Source organism: Colletotrichum chrysophilum (genome assembly GCF_026319265.1).
Source record: "Colletotrichum chrysophilum strain AFK26 chromosome Unknown scaffold_99, whole genome shotgun sequence".
Taxonomy (NCBI): domain Eukaryota; kingdom Fungi; phylum Ascomycota; class Sordariomycetes; order Glomerellales; family Glomerellaceae; genus Colletotrichum; species Colletotrichum chrysophilum.
In genome coordinates, this window is record NW_026517386.1 from 68,576 (window position 1) to 83,609 (window position 15,034).

A 15,034-nucleotide genomic window follows, 5' to 3' on the forward strand; every position below is an offset into this window, starting at 1 on the left:
ATGGCGGACATCAAGGAGCCTGGAGTTGTGATTGCCGATGTGAGTATGAGCTTGGTCTTTTGTTCCACTTGAGCTGACATCATGCCTGACAGATCTACACCATCGTGAAGGGAGATACGCCATACGTCTTCCCTGGCCTTGAGTTTGCCGTGCCGACTGTGGAGCTCAAGGCCGCCAAGGCTCAAAAGGAGAAGGAGGACCGAGATGCCTATTACACAGGCTTCAAATCTTGGAATGATGTTCCTGATCCTATGGTGGTTGCCTTCCTCCATCAGGTGAGTCTTCTGGCGCTTTTTATGTTGTAGTCTCTAACATAAGGCAGGGTGAGGACGCTTTCAATGATATGGAGACCGCAGCGGTCGCAGACGCCTCCCTGCGAAAGGCAACCCAAGAACTGCAAGAGATGCACCATGCGCAGCTGGCTGCCTCAGAGGAACAGCAGGATGTTCTGCGCAATGAACTGGATAAAATGAAGTTGCAGTGCGCTGCTTTCATGGAGGCCATCAACAAGTTGCAGGTGGAGAACCAGAACCTGGGCGACAAGCTTGCTGAGTCCACTACAAAGCACCCTCAATGATTGCCAGGCACGTTCTTCATGCTTACCTTGGACAAAGGGACGACAATGGGTGTTTTCAGGAGTTCAATGGGTACTGGTCATCATGGCGGATCGAAAGGGACGTTTGAAGAACGGGTCATTTGATTCGATTCGTAATTACATAGGCACACTAAGAACAAGCTTTGCCCTTCAACTAGCCTTTTCGAGGCAGTTCAGTCGCAGCAGGCGCTTCTAAGGGGATGATTGTGAAATAGAACGGATAATTGAGGTAGATATCAAGTTCCGGGTCTTCGATATCATCACCGATGCCGTCGCCGCCGTCCGCAGTAGGAAGTGTCGTGTTCGCTGCTGATGATGTGGTTGATGTTGCCGTTGCCAAGTTGTCATTCAAAGATGCAGATTCAACGCTAGATGTTGAGGGCAAGATTGGCACTGTACTCAAGGTTGAAGGGACTGAGGTAGGTGCCAACGACGTCGACGAACCTGATACTGAGCCACTGTTTTGGACAGAGGGCGATAGTGTGCCTGTGGATATGGAAGGAGTCGAGCTCGGGGCTGCCGGACTTATGAATGACGCCCCGAGCGCGTCGCTAGCAAGTAAACTCGAGGCAGGCGTCAACGATGTCGACGAGCTTTCTGCAGGGCCACTGTTTTGGACAGATGATGCGCCTGCAGAGATTGAAAGGGTTTGGTCGGGGCCTGTCGGACTGATGAATGACGCCCCAAGCTCATCAGTGTTCAGCGAGCTTGAGGCAGGCTCGGACGATGTGGACGAACTGGTTGCCGGGCCGCTGTTTGGAGCGGAGGGTGATGATGCGCCTGCAGATATGGAAGGAATTGAGCTCGAGGTTGTAGGACTAATGAAGGACGCCCCGAGGGCATCGCTTTCCGGTAAACTTGACGCGGACGCGGTGCCTGTATTTCCTGAGGCCGAGATACTACCAATGCTTGATGAGCCAGGCGTGATCTGAATGCCTGGGACACCTGCTGAAGTTTGGGTACTCGACACGGCTGGTGTGATTTGGCTATCTGGCACGACTAGAGTGGATGGGCTATTTGACGCAATAGGTGTGGCTTGGGTGTTTGAAACCCCTGGTGTGATTTGACTGTCGGAAACGGCTGGCGGGGTTTGGATGCTGGGCGAGCCTGCGTCAGTTTGCGAGGTTTCGGGGCTTGGTGTGACCTCGATGTCCAGATCCAACGTTTCTGGTGTTTGACTTGGTTCATCTTGTGTGGTTGATGGCAACCCGATCGACGAGTTTGTAAAGGGGAACGGCGGAGAAAATGTGCTTCGAGTGCTGCTTGGGTCAAGGGTTGGGAATTGCTGAGAGAGAGAAGGGCTGGGATCCTGAGTGCTAGCTGTGGTCGAGGGCGCGGGAGTAGGTGTGAAATCCGGTGCACCGCTGCTGGTGCTAGAAGAATCTGGATCAGATGATGCTTCCGGAGTCGTACTAGAGGAAGGGCTGAAAGTTGTTGCAGCCCCAGCAGATGTCGTGGTAGTTGCGGAATCCGTGTCTTCAGACTGTGCTGTTGAAACCAGGGGCTCAGTGGAGCTGCCAGTAATTGCCATGGAAGTTGAAAAAGGAGGGTCCGAGGACGATGACAAGATATCATCGTTGCTAGACTGTGTGCTGCTAGCTTCACTGTTGGTAGTGGGGCTGCTTGTTGTCTCTGACTCCGGGACAGGCGTTGTGGATGTATCAGTCGACAACACGCTGGTTGGTGAGGCTGAAATGATATCGCTGCTGCTCTCAATATCGCCATCAGAAGAGCTGGTGGTACTCTCAGTTACTGTGCTGCTGGAGCTGGTGACATCGTCTGTTGACGATACAGTGATGCTCGTACTGGAAACACCAGTCTCTACAGGGCTTGATGTGGACGAAAGTTCATCAGCTGTATTGCTGCCACTAGGAGTGACAGATGTGCTGGATATGAGGTCGGAGCTTGAGGTATCAGAGCTTGTAGTAGCACTCGAACTTTCTGTCAAGTCGGTACTCGAGCTAGAGCTGGCCTCCAGAGAAGTAGAGGACTCATCCGTTGAGCTTGATGGTGTGCTGGAGCTAGATGTCGTATCAGAGCTGAATGCCGTGCTGGTTTCTGTGTCGGAGCTAGATGTTGTATCGGGGCTCAGTTCTGTGCTGGTTACTGTGTCGGAGCTAGGTGTTGTATCGGGGCTCAGTTCCGTGCTGGTTGCTGTCTCGGACGTTGAACTCGACTCGCCAATTGAACTTGATACTGTGACAGTGGAGGATGCGTCATCTGTGCTGACCTCAAGAGTTGATGAGGATGTAGAAGAGGTCCTGTCTGTGGATGAAGTTGTTGAAATAAGAGGATAGTCGCCGCGGTAGTACACGTTGGCTATGACGACTGTTGGGTCTTCCGGATATCCACCGCAGAACGCTCCCGCTGGACCCCCCGAGCAATCAATATAGCAGTTCGATTCATCTGTCGGGAAGCCATTTAGGGAATTTTGGGTATCGCAGTAGCAATCATCGGCGACCAGAATGGCGTACAAGCGGCTTGGGGTTGCGTCCACGTAACATGCCTCCTGGCAAGTAGCCGGCGTCAAAGCCTCATCTGTCAGGACAAGTTCTGTCGTTGTGCTGAATACATAGATGTTGGTACACCCTATTGCAATAGCTCCGGGTAGAGCGTAAGCCTGCTGACTGCTGGTTTGTGCCAGTGTCAAATTCGGGCTGAGGAGAAGCGGCAGCAGAAATCGCACCCAGAGCAGTGGTCTTGGGACACGAAGACCGAAGCTAGAGGTCATTGTGACGACGGCGAGAAGGATAAAATTCTGAGAGAAACCCGAGTATTGACTAGCTGAGCATTAGCCTGATGCTCAGGGATATCGACCATTAATACGAGTTCGTACTTACTTACAGGTCGGGCAAGTGAAGCCATCATTCGAATAACTTCGGATACAACCCTCGGCCCGAGCCAAGGAGCCAAGCAGGGATGAAAATGTCACAAAGTGGGAAACAATGCGGTGGCGCGTAAATCGTAAGACGAGCTAGGGATAGCTAAATTTTCCAAAGGTAATGAGACCTCACGCAAGGTCGAGACACGAGATCTGAGTCAAAGTCGGCCATGCCCGCGAACCAGCAAACGCCCTTTTTTTGTCCAGGGGAGGCAAGACAAGCCCACATTACTGCAAAGGAACGACAGGGTGGAGGAAATGGTGACCAAGAATGCGATGGCAGGCTCACGATCCCTGGGCATTGGTGACGGAACCCATCCCTTTTGCGACAGTCATCCTAACGGCTGTCTTGCCCAGAATTTCGGAAGGGCATTGTTACTCAATGGCTTGTTCCCCAGCCAATCATGTTAGAGCGATGTCATCTCGAGGGGCCATTCACTCCGAAGTGACACTGGCCGTCTGCTGTCTGCCTACCCGGGCGAAAGGCATTGGCATGGTCTAGTTACCTGGGACGAACGGCTGTTTGCCCCGGCACCCTCCTTTGAGGAAATGCCATCGAGACACAATTCATGAGAGAGCGGCATGTCATAGATGGGCGGAAGTATTAGAACTGTGCTCCGGGCGGTTTGATATGGGTGATAGAGGAACGATCCGTATCATGGGAATTGAGTTTGTATTCAGCATACTTGAGAGAGATTTCTTGAAGCAGTCAAGCGTGTTCTAGGCTATCTCAACCTTAATACACGTGGCTCCCCACACGCATGAGGTGTCACAGTTTGCTACGATAAGAACACGATCCAAGCTTTATTAAAGATCGAAACTCAGCCGAGTACCGGACGAAGAGATGCTTCTTGGGGAATGAAGGAGGGATGGAACCCGAAACTAGCCTAGACAAGGATGAGCTCTTCCCCTACATTCTATTCAGTCCCGCTGTTTACTTAGACTTTGATGTACTCGTCATACTTCTCTCAAGGCATCAATTGAATTCAGGGCGTCGTCTTCCAAGAACATACAAGTAGGTATCCTGAGAGGGCCTCCAATCGTTGGGACCCCATCAGTGGCTTTGAGCTGAGGCCACAGTAATTTCTGTCAGATTTCACTTCCACATCCTCAACTGATACGATGTTGCCGCTGAATTCAAAGCCTTACTTCTTCCTCCGAAGGCTGAATCTCTGAGAAATCTGGTGAATGCTATGCCTGAATCGAGATGTGGGCCAATCCTTCTCCCTCTTTGTAGAAGGATTGCGCGCTACCGTCTTTTCCGATCCCATTTCGCGTGTCAAGCCTTCAGCTTTCTCCATCTCTACGTCTTTTTCGTTGTCGCTCGATTTGCCCTTGATATCCTTGAATGTAATGATGCCCGAGTCCAGCAGCTCAGCCATAGCCCGAGTTCCATGTTCTAACACATACTCCGTCAAGAACTTGTGATTCGGATTGTCCTTAAGAATGTAGCCTGTAGACAGCTGTCGCCTAACATATTGAGTCAGAGACCGAACCACGGCATAGTCAAAGAGACACCAGACTCGGGCGGCTTTACGCCCAGCGTAGGGGTCTACCCGTCTGGTCCAATGGGGAAAAGAGAAAACCCAGTCTGTCTGCGAAAAGTCCGGCGGAGGTTTATCGCCGCCAGGGCCGCCCAAGATAGCCTCAGCTATCTTGTTCATTTCTTCTAGATACGGAACGTAAACGTCTCGGTTTTGTCTCTCTAGCCAATGACACTGGGTGGTGAACTCGCGTAAAATGTCTGCGAGAGATTCCATCCCTGTCATGTCGTCTTCAGTCGGGCGAATAGCCCTGGCGTGCCGGATGAGAGCTGCGCAGAGAACCACGTGCGGGTCAAAGGAATCCTCTGTTGTCAGGAAGTCGCCCCCGCCTCCCTCTTCAAGGAAGTCTTTGACTGTGCGGTGCAGATACTCGACCTTTGACTCGGGCCCTGTGGTGCTGAAGGTGGGTACCTCGAGAAGCCCCTTGCAGCGGCTTTGTAGCTGTCGCCGCATTACTTCGGCTCGAATTCCCTGCTCATGGCGGCCCATTGTTCCCTGACTGTCATTCCCCAGCGCCTCCTCGGGGTCTTCGTCGATAAAAGAAAGGGAGAGCAGTCTCAGAGACGACCACGCCTCGTGACTGTCCCCTTTGACCTCGATTGACTTGTACTCTCCCACAGCTATCGACGTCCTTGGCAGATGGGATGCCCGAACTGATTGGAAGATTCTTGATGACTGCTGAAAATATGAAGGCTCGAGATCCTCCAAGAGCTTTCTGAATAGCGACTGTAGATCAGGCGGAAGGTCGTCTAGTCGCGATCGCAGGTCCTGGATTTTATCGCCATCTCGCAGTCCTTCCAAAAGAGACTTTACCACCAATGTAACCCACAAGAAGACACCAGAGGCTTTCCCCGAGACTTCGTCAATCAAGGCCCGAGTGCTTTTGTCATCCAACCATTGCAGTTGGGCGAACATAGTATTCTCTGTAAGCTTCTCTGTTGCGAACAATGTCATGTCCTTCTTTGTGAAATCTTCCATTTTAAGGGATGGCTTCCGCCGGAAGCTATCCTCAAAAACCAGCCACGGCCGGCTGGACACACACGCTTTGATGTGCGGTCCCTGGGAGAACGCGCGCAACAAGTAGCTTGTCATCTCACTGCAGTCTCCGTCTAGCTCATCTAGTCCGTCTACAATGAAAAAGAAGGCCTTGGTCTTGTCAGACAGCATCTCCGTGAATGCTTGAGAGAGCTCGGACCACGACCAAGAGCGGGAGTCGTAACCGAACAGCTCCTGGTATTCCCATCTCTCTGGGAAAAGCTTGGGAATGTCTTGAGGAAAGTTTCGAATAGTCTGATGAAGGAGAGACTGTAGAAGTCCTTCTCGAGACATCTGCATCATTGTTCCCGAGTTCCAAAAGAAGAAGCTGGCAATGTGAATGGGGACCTTCTGCCGGCCTTCCAGCTGGGGTCGGAGGCGGGCGTCATCAGACAGAAACTTCATCAAAGTCGACTTGCCTGAGCCTGGCTTGCCAGTCACCCAGTATAAGACCTCGTCCGATGTCAGCCAGCCATGGAAATTGTCCCACAGAGGATTTCTTCCCTCTGGGGGCGATGTCGATGGCTCGCTAAATATCCACTCGAACGTTTTTCGGTGGGCGACAGGGATGCGCTCATAACGGTCTCGGATATCCGCGAACTTGAGAGACTCAAGCGTACGACGTTGCATGAGCTTGTCTCGCTCTTCCTTGGCGCCGGCAGATAGGGAGGCTGAGACAAGATCAAGATAGGCAAGGCCTTCCGATGGTCCTGAGTCCAAGCTCCTCCGGGCCGTCTGGACCAGCTCGGCCTGCCACCTGCTCTTCGGCTCCACGATTGCCAGGGTCTTGTTGAGATTCTGCTCAATCTGTTGGTTGCGGTCGCGTGTGTCTTTTGTCAGATTCTCGAGCTGCTCTTTCATGCTCGCAAGCAAGATTGAATCAATCTGGCGACGATACCTCTCCAATCTCTGTGCCAAGTCGACGATGTCTTGCTCCTTCCATACGCTTCGCAGGGCTTGCGTGAAGCTATCCCATCGCGTGGCGGAGTCGGGTTTCTGAAGTGCTTCAATTGTATCGAGGAGATTCTTGCAAAGATCGCGTACTCCGTTGCAGAGAGTAGATAGATCTTTTCCAACATCATCTTTCCCCATAGGTGCGCCGACCAGCTGAATGGTAATGCGGCGACTGTGGGATTGAAGAGTTCTGGCGATGGATGCCAGCTCCTCATTCTCGACAAGGCCGCGCTGGGCTGAGTGATGCAATTGCCGACTCTTGGATATGAGATCGCTGGTGAACGTGATCGTTTGGACGATACTTGCAGCAAGACCAAATGCCGATGCCGGGTCCATGGCTGCGGACAATAGCTTCTGCGGTGTATGTGGAGAGCAACGTGAAGATGGCGCCTCGCGTAAGACCGCATTTCAGCGCTGATCTCGTCAACCAAGGTTCCATAGTTTTCATCCACAGCAGCCATTCACAGCGAGTCAGCCACTGTCATGGAAAATATGTGGCACAGCCACGGCAACCGCCGCACGAATGCATTCCCTGTCGCTAACCGATGGAATGCGATCTTCCTAACTACACACTGAGGCTCATCATATCTAATTGTAGCTTGTTGAGTATGTGAAGCTGCGAATTTCATGTAAATCAGACCGATCAAGCCTTGCTGTGCTCCTACTACCACCGGCAAGGAAGCCACTTGACTATCGGCGTTGATAGTCAACGGCTCCGTGTGGGGCCGGGGCAGCCCTACTTGGCGGCCTCGTCTCGCCGTCACGACTCGGAAACAAATGGTTCAATATTAGATGGTATTAGCTAGCGACTCTATATTTTGCAACTGGCCTTCGTTCAGACCCAACTCATACAGAGTCTTCACAGGTAGACATAACAGTAAGGTCCAGAGAGTGTGCTAAGCGCATCTCCAACAGTGATGCGAGAGTCGGATGCGTAGCCATAGTCCAGAATGTCCTCAAAAGTAGTGTTGGCGCTGGGAGGCGTGTTCAAGAACGTGTTGGTGCCGGAAATCGCGTTCTCGGTAAACTGGCGGTCGTGTGGGGAGAGCATCTGCCACATCCACCAAACACGGTCAATCATGGCATGGTGAAGGTAGAAGACTGGGTCTCCCGGACTGGTGAAGAAGTCGCGAGCCGGATCGCCTGTACGTCGATTAGCTGGGAACAACGAAGATTGAAGTGTGGAAATCACGTACCGCCAAAACTGTAATGTCCGCCTCCGTGGATACCCAACATGGTGACTGATGTCTCAGTGAAGCCCTGCATCTCATACTGGAAAGTTGAGATGTCTTTGGGGACGACGATGTTGTGGATCACAGCCGACGCATTGCAGAAGCGACGGTTGATCTCAGTGGTAAGGTCACGCTTGAGACACCTTGGGTTATAGGCAAAAAGTCCATCTGGGTTCGACTCGCTGCCTCCGCCTGGAAGCGCCAGGGCGACGGGGCCGAGGTTGACCGATAAGTCCTTGAACGGTCCGGACTTTACGCAACCACCACCAGTTCCGGAAGGGAGGCGAACAACCTCATTGCCATCGCCATCGGTAAGAATCAAATCACCCTTGCCTTCGATAAACTCTCCGTCGCCGGAGATTGACGTATCACTTCCGTCGAAGACCGGAGAAGTGTTGAGTCCCGTAATTGCAGACTTGGTCCAGTCCCAGTACTGTCATCAAGGTCAGTACGCGTCTTCAGACTCTGAAATGCCTCTTACCGGTTGAGTGCCAGTGTAGCCGCACTCCTCTCTCAGAGCCTCCTCATACAGCCAAGTAAACTGCCTGTGCCACGATAGGAAGGTTCCAGTCAGATGAATTGAGAAGGTCTGATTGATGTGCGTGGCGACGAAGTCATCGAATCGCGTCTTAGCCCCGGGGACAATCTCAGAAGGAGTTCTTGCAGGCTTGGATGTGAAACACTTGACAGCCTTGAGGTAGTCAAGTCGCTCTTGCTTGCTTAAGGCGCCCCTATAAACAGATTAGCTCAACCCGACTAGCTATTATGGCGTGAATACATACCACTCCTTGCGGATCTTGATGTTGCCGGGCGTACAAGTGCTCCCTCGCTTCTGTAGCTCTCCGCTGTTGAGAAGCTCTTCAGACTTCGCATAGGCAGACTGAGCGAGAGCAGCCAGTTCCTCGACGCCTTCAGCGGCGGCAATGGCTCCTGCGTCCGCTTGAGGCAACGGGTTGGCCAAAGCAACAGAAGTCGTCTGTAAGGCAAAGATGCCGAGAGATAGGAGGTGCATGTTTACGAAGGAATTGGAAGCCTGAGCCAATGAGAAACCGGGACGACCCAGATGGAGAGAACCTGGCTGAGTGCAGGAGAAAGCTCTCTGCAGAAGGGGTGACTAGCTTGGTGCCAGATATATGGACTTCCCATAGACTGGCATCTCTATTATTTCGGGGAAAATTCTATATCGGTCCATCACCAACGTGCTTATCGAATACTGTAGTCGGGCGTATCAATCATGCCGGACACTTTCTCAAAGCGTTGGAGATCCTTGCGAAATTTCGGTGGACCATGTCGGGTAAAAGACGACTCGTCTGAGACGAGTCTTGAGCATTGCCACCAACCAACGAGAACTCCATATCTGCAGGGCTTTTACGAAAGATCCATCCCACAGCCAATCTTGTCAACAAGTCAGCACTAAAAACGCAGGAAACGTACCCACCAGTGCAGGGAAGTTGAAGGCGGGAACCGTTGGCGATGCTTGGCTTTCTCCTCCGAGACCAGGGTTGCGGAAGGGGCGGCGGCGTGGTCAATTCGTCATGCAGACCTATGCCGGGATTACTCGACCGGCACACGGTCCGGACCCTTTGGCGACCCGGTAAATAGATTCCCTTGTCATGACCTCTTGCCCGTTGGGGAGGTGTGTCCGATGCTCGGCTGTGTTTAACGCGGGACACGAAGCATAAAAGAACCCCAGGATCTAGTCATACCTTGATTTAACGACCAACCAGAAACCAAGACAATATCATGCCATCTTGGAATCTGCAGAGCCCCTGCGTTTTGATAATCCCGGTATCGCAAATTTTGACACATTTTGCCAAGAGAAATGCCACCAACCGGCTTGCGATGGTGGCACCGGTGGACGTGGCAGGTACGGTGCATCCAGTCCAGTCCTGGCGCTTCATCGTCTCGGTTCGTCAACGAGATAGTTATCGCCTAGAAACAGGTGGTCAAGGACTTGGAAGTTGCTGTACGTAATGGCCTGATAACATTTTTCATGAGGATAAAGCGCTTTTCATGTGACGCTGGCCAATTGACTCTCGATCCAGGAGTGACCAACGGCGTCTCTATGTGGCTCGCTGTAGGCTGATTGTGGTGGCGGAATTGGGGGATTGGTTGAAAGACTATTCAGTGTTTTTACCTTTCGTCGACTCTTTAGACTTCTGCGGCGAAAACATCTCTTCTTCTCTCATGTGATGATTTCTTCGACAAACTGTGCAAGATGGAATTTGTTTCCAATCCTGCTGACAATGAGGGCCCTACGGTCCTAGCAGCGACGCTGACGTTAACATGTGTGGCTCTTGTTACGGTGGGGGCACGCTTGTACGTGCGTCTTGGTATGATTCACAGCTTTGGTCTTGATGTCTGTTTGCGTCTCTTCCTGCATCTCACCAACTCGGTATCACTGACATTGTACCCAAATCCAGGACGGGTTCATGACACTTGCGATGGCTATTGCCATCGCTGGCGAAGGCGTTCTTATTACTCAGGTTCGGCATGGAGTTGGTCGTCATACCGGAGATGTTGACCTTTCGGTTGACTACCCCATCGCGATGAAGATGTCTTTCACCTCGCAGCCGCTCTTTCTATCGGCTCTGTGTCTTGTCAAGCTCGCCGTAGGATCTTCCTTGCTCCGCATTGCATCGAAGAAGCTCTACAAGAGTATGATCATTGGCATCATGGTTTTTATGACCGCATACACGATTGCCTGCATTTTTGTAAGACACAATCTAGAAGCCAAATCCCAGATCACCATGAATCATCCTGCTTACTTACATTTTCCTCACATGCAGACAATCGTATTTCAATGCACCGATGTCCGAATCTTCTGGGACTTCAACGTAGACTCGACGTGCTGGGACATCCAAACGATCAAAAGCCTTGCATATGCCAACTCCTCCGTCAATATTCTCACCGACCTTCTATTCGGCATCGCGATCCCCGCCCCAATGCTATGGACTCTCAATGTCCCTACCCGTGTCCGAATATCTCTCATGATTATCCTAGGCCTCGGTGTGTTTGCATGCGCAGCAGCCTGTGTAAAAGTCTACTATGTGGTGACGGCGTACGGGAAAACATTCGATCCCCTATGGGACTCACGAAATATCCAGATGTGGACGGTTATCGAAGCAAATGTCGGAATTATCGCTGGCAGCTTGCCCACACTCCGCCCTTTATTCAAGGATTTCTTAGGAAGCATCTACGGAAAAGGGTCCAAGGCACCGACAGGCAACACTTACTACGGTCGAGGGACGCTGCGGAGTAGAAACAGCAATTGGCAAACACTCTCAAATTCTCAATGGCCTGTGGGAACAGGCGAGGGAGACAGGGCCCCGAGGCCACGCAAGGATAGAACAGGGGACGACTACGAGATGGGAACATATGCCTCACGGCCAGTTGGATCAACCACCGTTATGGCGGGTGGTGGAGCGGACGACAGCGACGAGAGCTTGCATAAAACTGGACTGCGGAACGGTCCTGAGAGGCAGGGCATCAAGAAGACAACTGTCACGACGATCATGTATTCTCAGAACCAGAAGGATGGTCCCGGAAACTAGTTCCTCGCGAACCCAATGAAATTTCTCTTACACGTCCGCCCTCAAGACTGGGAGCCATGATGAAACCTTGGTTGATTTTGGACGGGAGGAGGAAGGTTTGTCAAGGATGAGCCACACCCCGGCTGTTGAGGCGACAATGCCGTACGCGTGCCTCTTTCCTCCATGTTCTCTGCGGCTTTTGTTGCGCCACGGTCTCCTTGATTCATATCCGATGCCGGCTAATTGCTGCACATCCTAGCTTTCACTTCGCATTACTGCATCGTTTGACATTTCCGGAAAAGAATCCCGGCGGGTTGGCCGTCTCATTGGCCCACTCGCATCTAGCACTATTAGCAGAGACGGCACAGCCAACAACGTCCGGAGCGATCGCTGCGCCAGTGTGGCAAAGTCGGAGTCGAGTCTCATTATCGCGTGGACCGAAATCATCGTGGGTCAGGCCCAGAAACACAGGCCAGGCCAGTTCCCCAATGCCTTTGCCAAGTTGTCTCCCGGGGACTCGAGCCGGAAAAGCGGATGGATTTCGTGTTTGGGCTTGGGCCAGGATATCTACTGGAATCCCTGATTGAAGCCCCGTCTAAAAGACTTGTCCGCGGAATCCTACAGGGCGGAGAGCCCTGGTTTAAGATGTCGCCGTTGCAATTTTCCCAGGGAACTTAACCGATCTCGGTGGGCCTTATGATTGGCAAAGACCACACCTAATTTTGTCCTCTAGTCCCAACCGAGGACTGTTGGTACAAGGGGCGACGACATATCTGATGACAGCAGTACATAATATCCGAGCAACCCTGCTTCGGCAGGTTTCGCTGCCACTGAAGAGGGCTTCGAGGCCAGCAGCCCTAGACAAAGGACGGGGATTCCGCCAGGCTACTTCATCATTTGGGTAATTGAGCTGGGAACTCGAGCGTTCCAAAGAACTCTGCAAGCGGTTGGCACGAAGAAAGCAGCGTATCATCGGATTGTCCTTCATTTTACCGGGTTATCTGATGACATTCCGACTTCCATACCCCCTTGTGCGACAAGGTTGGCAAGCCCCGTAAGGTAAGAGATACCAGCAATACCCTCGATATCAATGGTCAAAAGCTCGTCTGCTGGTGCAAAGCGGGGCTATCCTGAGATGTCCTTGTCATGTGTAGCCCGGATGCGTCCCTGAGTGTAGCCAACGCTTTGAAAATGGGTTCAATATTGTACGGATCAGTCTCGAAGGCTCTATCCCATCGAGTGCTGCATGACGCCAGTACATCCAGTACCCGTAATTTCTCCAATTCTTGTCTCAGTGAATTTTGTAATTCGCAGAAAAAAAGTGTCGATCAGCTGAAATCGTATCTGATTCGCTGTACCCCGCAAGACTTTGTACTGGCGTCATGCAGCACTCGATGGGATATCGAGATGATGTGATGTCTCTTTTCCTGCGAAGATGAGATACCATCTACCCATCATAACATGGATGGTGAACCTCTTTGCTGTCAAACGAGTCTCGGTTCTAGATGCCTCAAAAGGTCTATCATAATCTCTAGACCATTCTCTCTCGCAGATTGAAAAGCCATGGTTATTGTCTCAGGCTCCACCGGAGCGAATCTCTCAAACAACAACTTGACCATGGCTGTATGTTCGTTCATCACAGCGTACTTCAAGGTCGAACACTCCCTGAGGTCGGCAATTGCCCTGTGATCCAGCAGCATTCTCACAATGGCCAAGCTCCCGCCAGCTGCAGCTGCCATCAGCGGGTAGCCGAGCATGTACTCGCTGCTGCTGGGGTTCGCGCCCCATTCAAGGAGAAGTTCGACCACCTCTACATGGCAAGCTCGGGCCGCCACTGCTAGAGGAACTTGCTTGTCCCAGACAGACCCGTCAACGTCGGCTCCTGCATCGAGAAGATTCCGCACCATCTCCACGTTGCCCAGCCAGCAATGAAGAATCACAAAGCGATAGTCGGAAACAGTGGCGTCAACCCAGTCGCACACATACTTGTGGACCTCCCAGTTCTGTGTCGCAAATTTGTACTTGTGATCTTCTGAGGTGTATCGCACAGGAATCAACGTTTCCATTGGCGCGACGATGAAGGTGCAGTCACGTAATTGGGTCAAGACCTCCTGAGCAGCGCCGATGTTTCCGCCATGTGCTGCAGCATGAACAGCACGACGTTCTGTAAATGCCCGTGTCAAAGGTGACTCGGCTCGGTCTCGTCTGGGTATCGAAAATTTTCGATTAGCAATGTGAGGAATAGACGTAGGCCCCATTTATTGGCAGCCGACCCCGTATAAAAGGCGTCTTCGCTACTTACAAATGAGGAGGGAGTCCTTTTTCATCGGTCATAGCTTCAAGTAATAGCTTAACGACCTCACGATTCCCAGCTTCAACGGCAACTTGCCATGGAGAAGGCAGTAGATCGGTCTTGCCAAAAGGATACTTAAAGGGCCACTTGTGGTTTTGTAAAAGGGTCTTGACAAGAGATTGTTTGTTGAAATGGACTGCAAGAACGAGCAATCCTTGAGATGCCTCAGTTCTGGTACCCATTGAAGGGAAGGCAATTCCGCCATGGAACTCAGATAAAGTCAACCAGCAAAGTTCTGAGATAGTAGTTTCGATATCGGCTCCAGTCTCCTTGCACCAGTCCTCCGCCAGTTGTCTCAAGCGCGTAAAAGGGTCCCCCGGGTCTGTCTCAACTCGGGTTCTTTGGACGCAATATGCGTGCCATAGGTTCTCTGTCCCGTAATTCTCCTGCACCCGCCAATGACATAGCAAGGGGGGTCTACCCTTTAGCGATTCTGGAAGCTGCCTCCAATACAAGAACCCATACTCTTTTTGAGCCAACAGAAGCCCCTCTATGATGGAGGGGCCGATAAGATCTTTGAAGAGCTCTGGTACGGGTCAGAAAGCTGGGTTGAACGCCAACAGTACCTATGTTACAGTGTTCAAAGGTGATGTGTGAGAAATAACGTACTGCATACGAGCTTCAGGCGCAGCCCTCGCTGCAGGCCACGTGAGAGACAGGCATGATGCAAGATCAATTGGATGATCTCGGTGGGTAGCTCCAAGATCGGGAGGCTCATGATCAACAAAAGCTATTCCATTGGCTATGGAATAACGGCGTTTCGGGTTGCGGACGCTGAGAGCAATCCCTGAGGCATGAGGTTGAGATGGTGAAAAGTTGAGTGCGACTCAAGGATTCCCAGAGAGAGGCAATGATCTCCACTTTTGATGCACATCGTGTGATATCAGCCTAACATTGGGTGCGCACC

General features: G+C 51.8%; 3 protein-coding genes across 3 annotated transcripts; 1 reads left to right on the plus strand and 2 right to left on the minus strand.

The window, feature by feature from the left end:
- On the plus strand, positions 1-577 carry COL26b_009853 (uncharacterized protein; the record flags this gene model as incomplete). The annotated part of the gene is made up of 3 exons (XM_053182568.1): positions 1-39; positions 93-275; positions 323-577. 3 exons carry the CDS (start codon positions 1-3, stop codon positions 575-577), a joined length of 477 nt encoding a protein of 158 aa, XP_053033474.1.
- A 4,044-nt stretch (positions 578-4,621) lies between these two features.
- Positions 4,622-7,345, minus strand: COL26b_009854 (uncharacterized protein; the record flags this gene model as incomplete). Its single annotated transcript, XM_053182569.1, has 1 exon — positions 4,622-7,345. One exon carries the CDS (start codon positions 7,343-7,345, stop codon positions 4,622-4,624), a length of 2,724 nt encoding a protein of 907 aa, XP_053033475.1.
- Positions 7,346-7,868: 523 nt separating this feature from the next.
- Positions 7,869-9,253, minus strand: COL26b_009855 (uncharacterized protein; the record flags this gene model as incomplete). The annotated part of the gene is made up of 4 exons (XM_053182570.1): positions 7,869-8,152; positions 8,206-8,674; positions 8,723-8,972; positions 9,024-9,253. 4 exons carry the CDS (start codon positions 9,251-9,253, stop codon positions 7,869-7,871), a joined length of 1,233 nt encoding a protein of 410 aa, XP_053033476.1.
- Between the last annotated feature and the right edge of the window lie 5,781 nt (positions 9,254-15,034).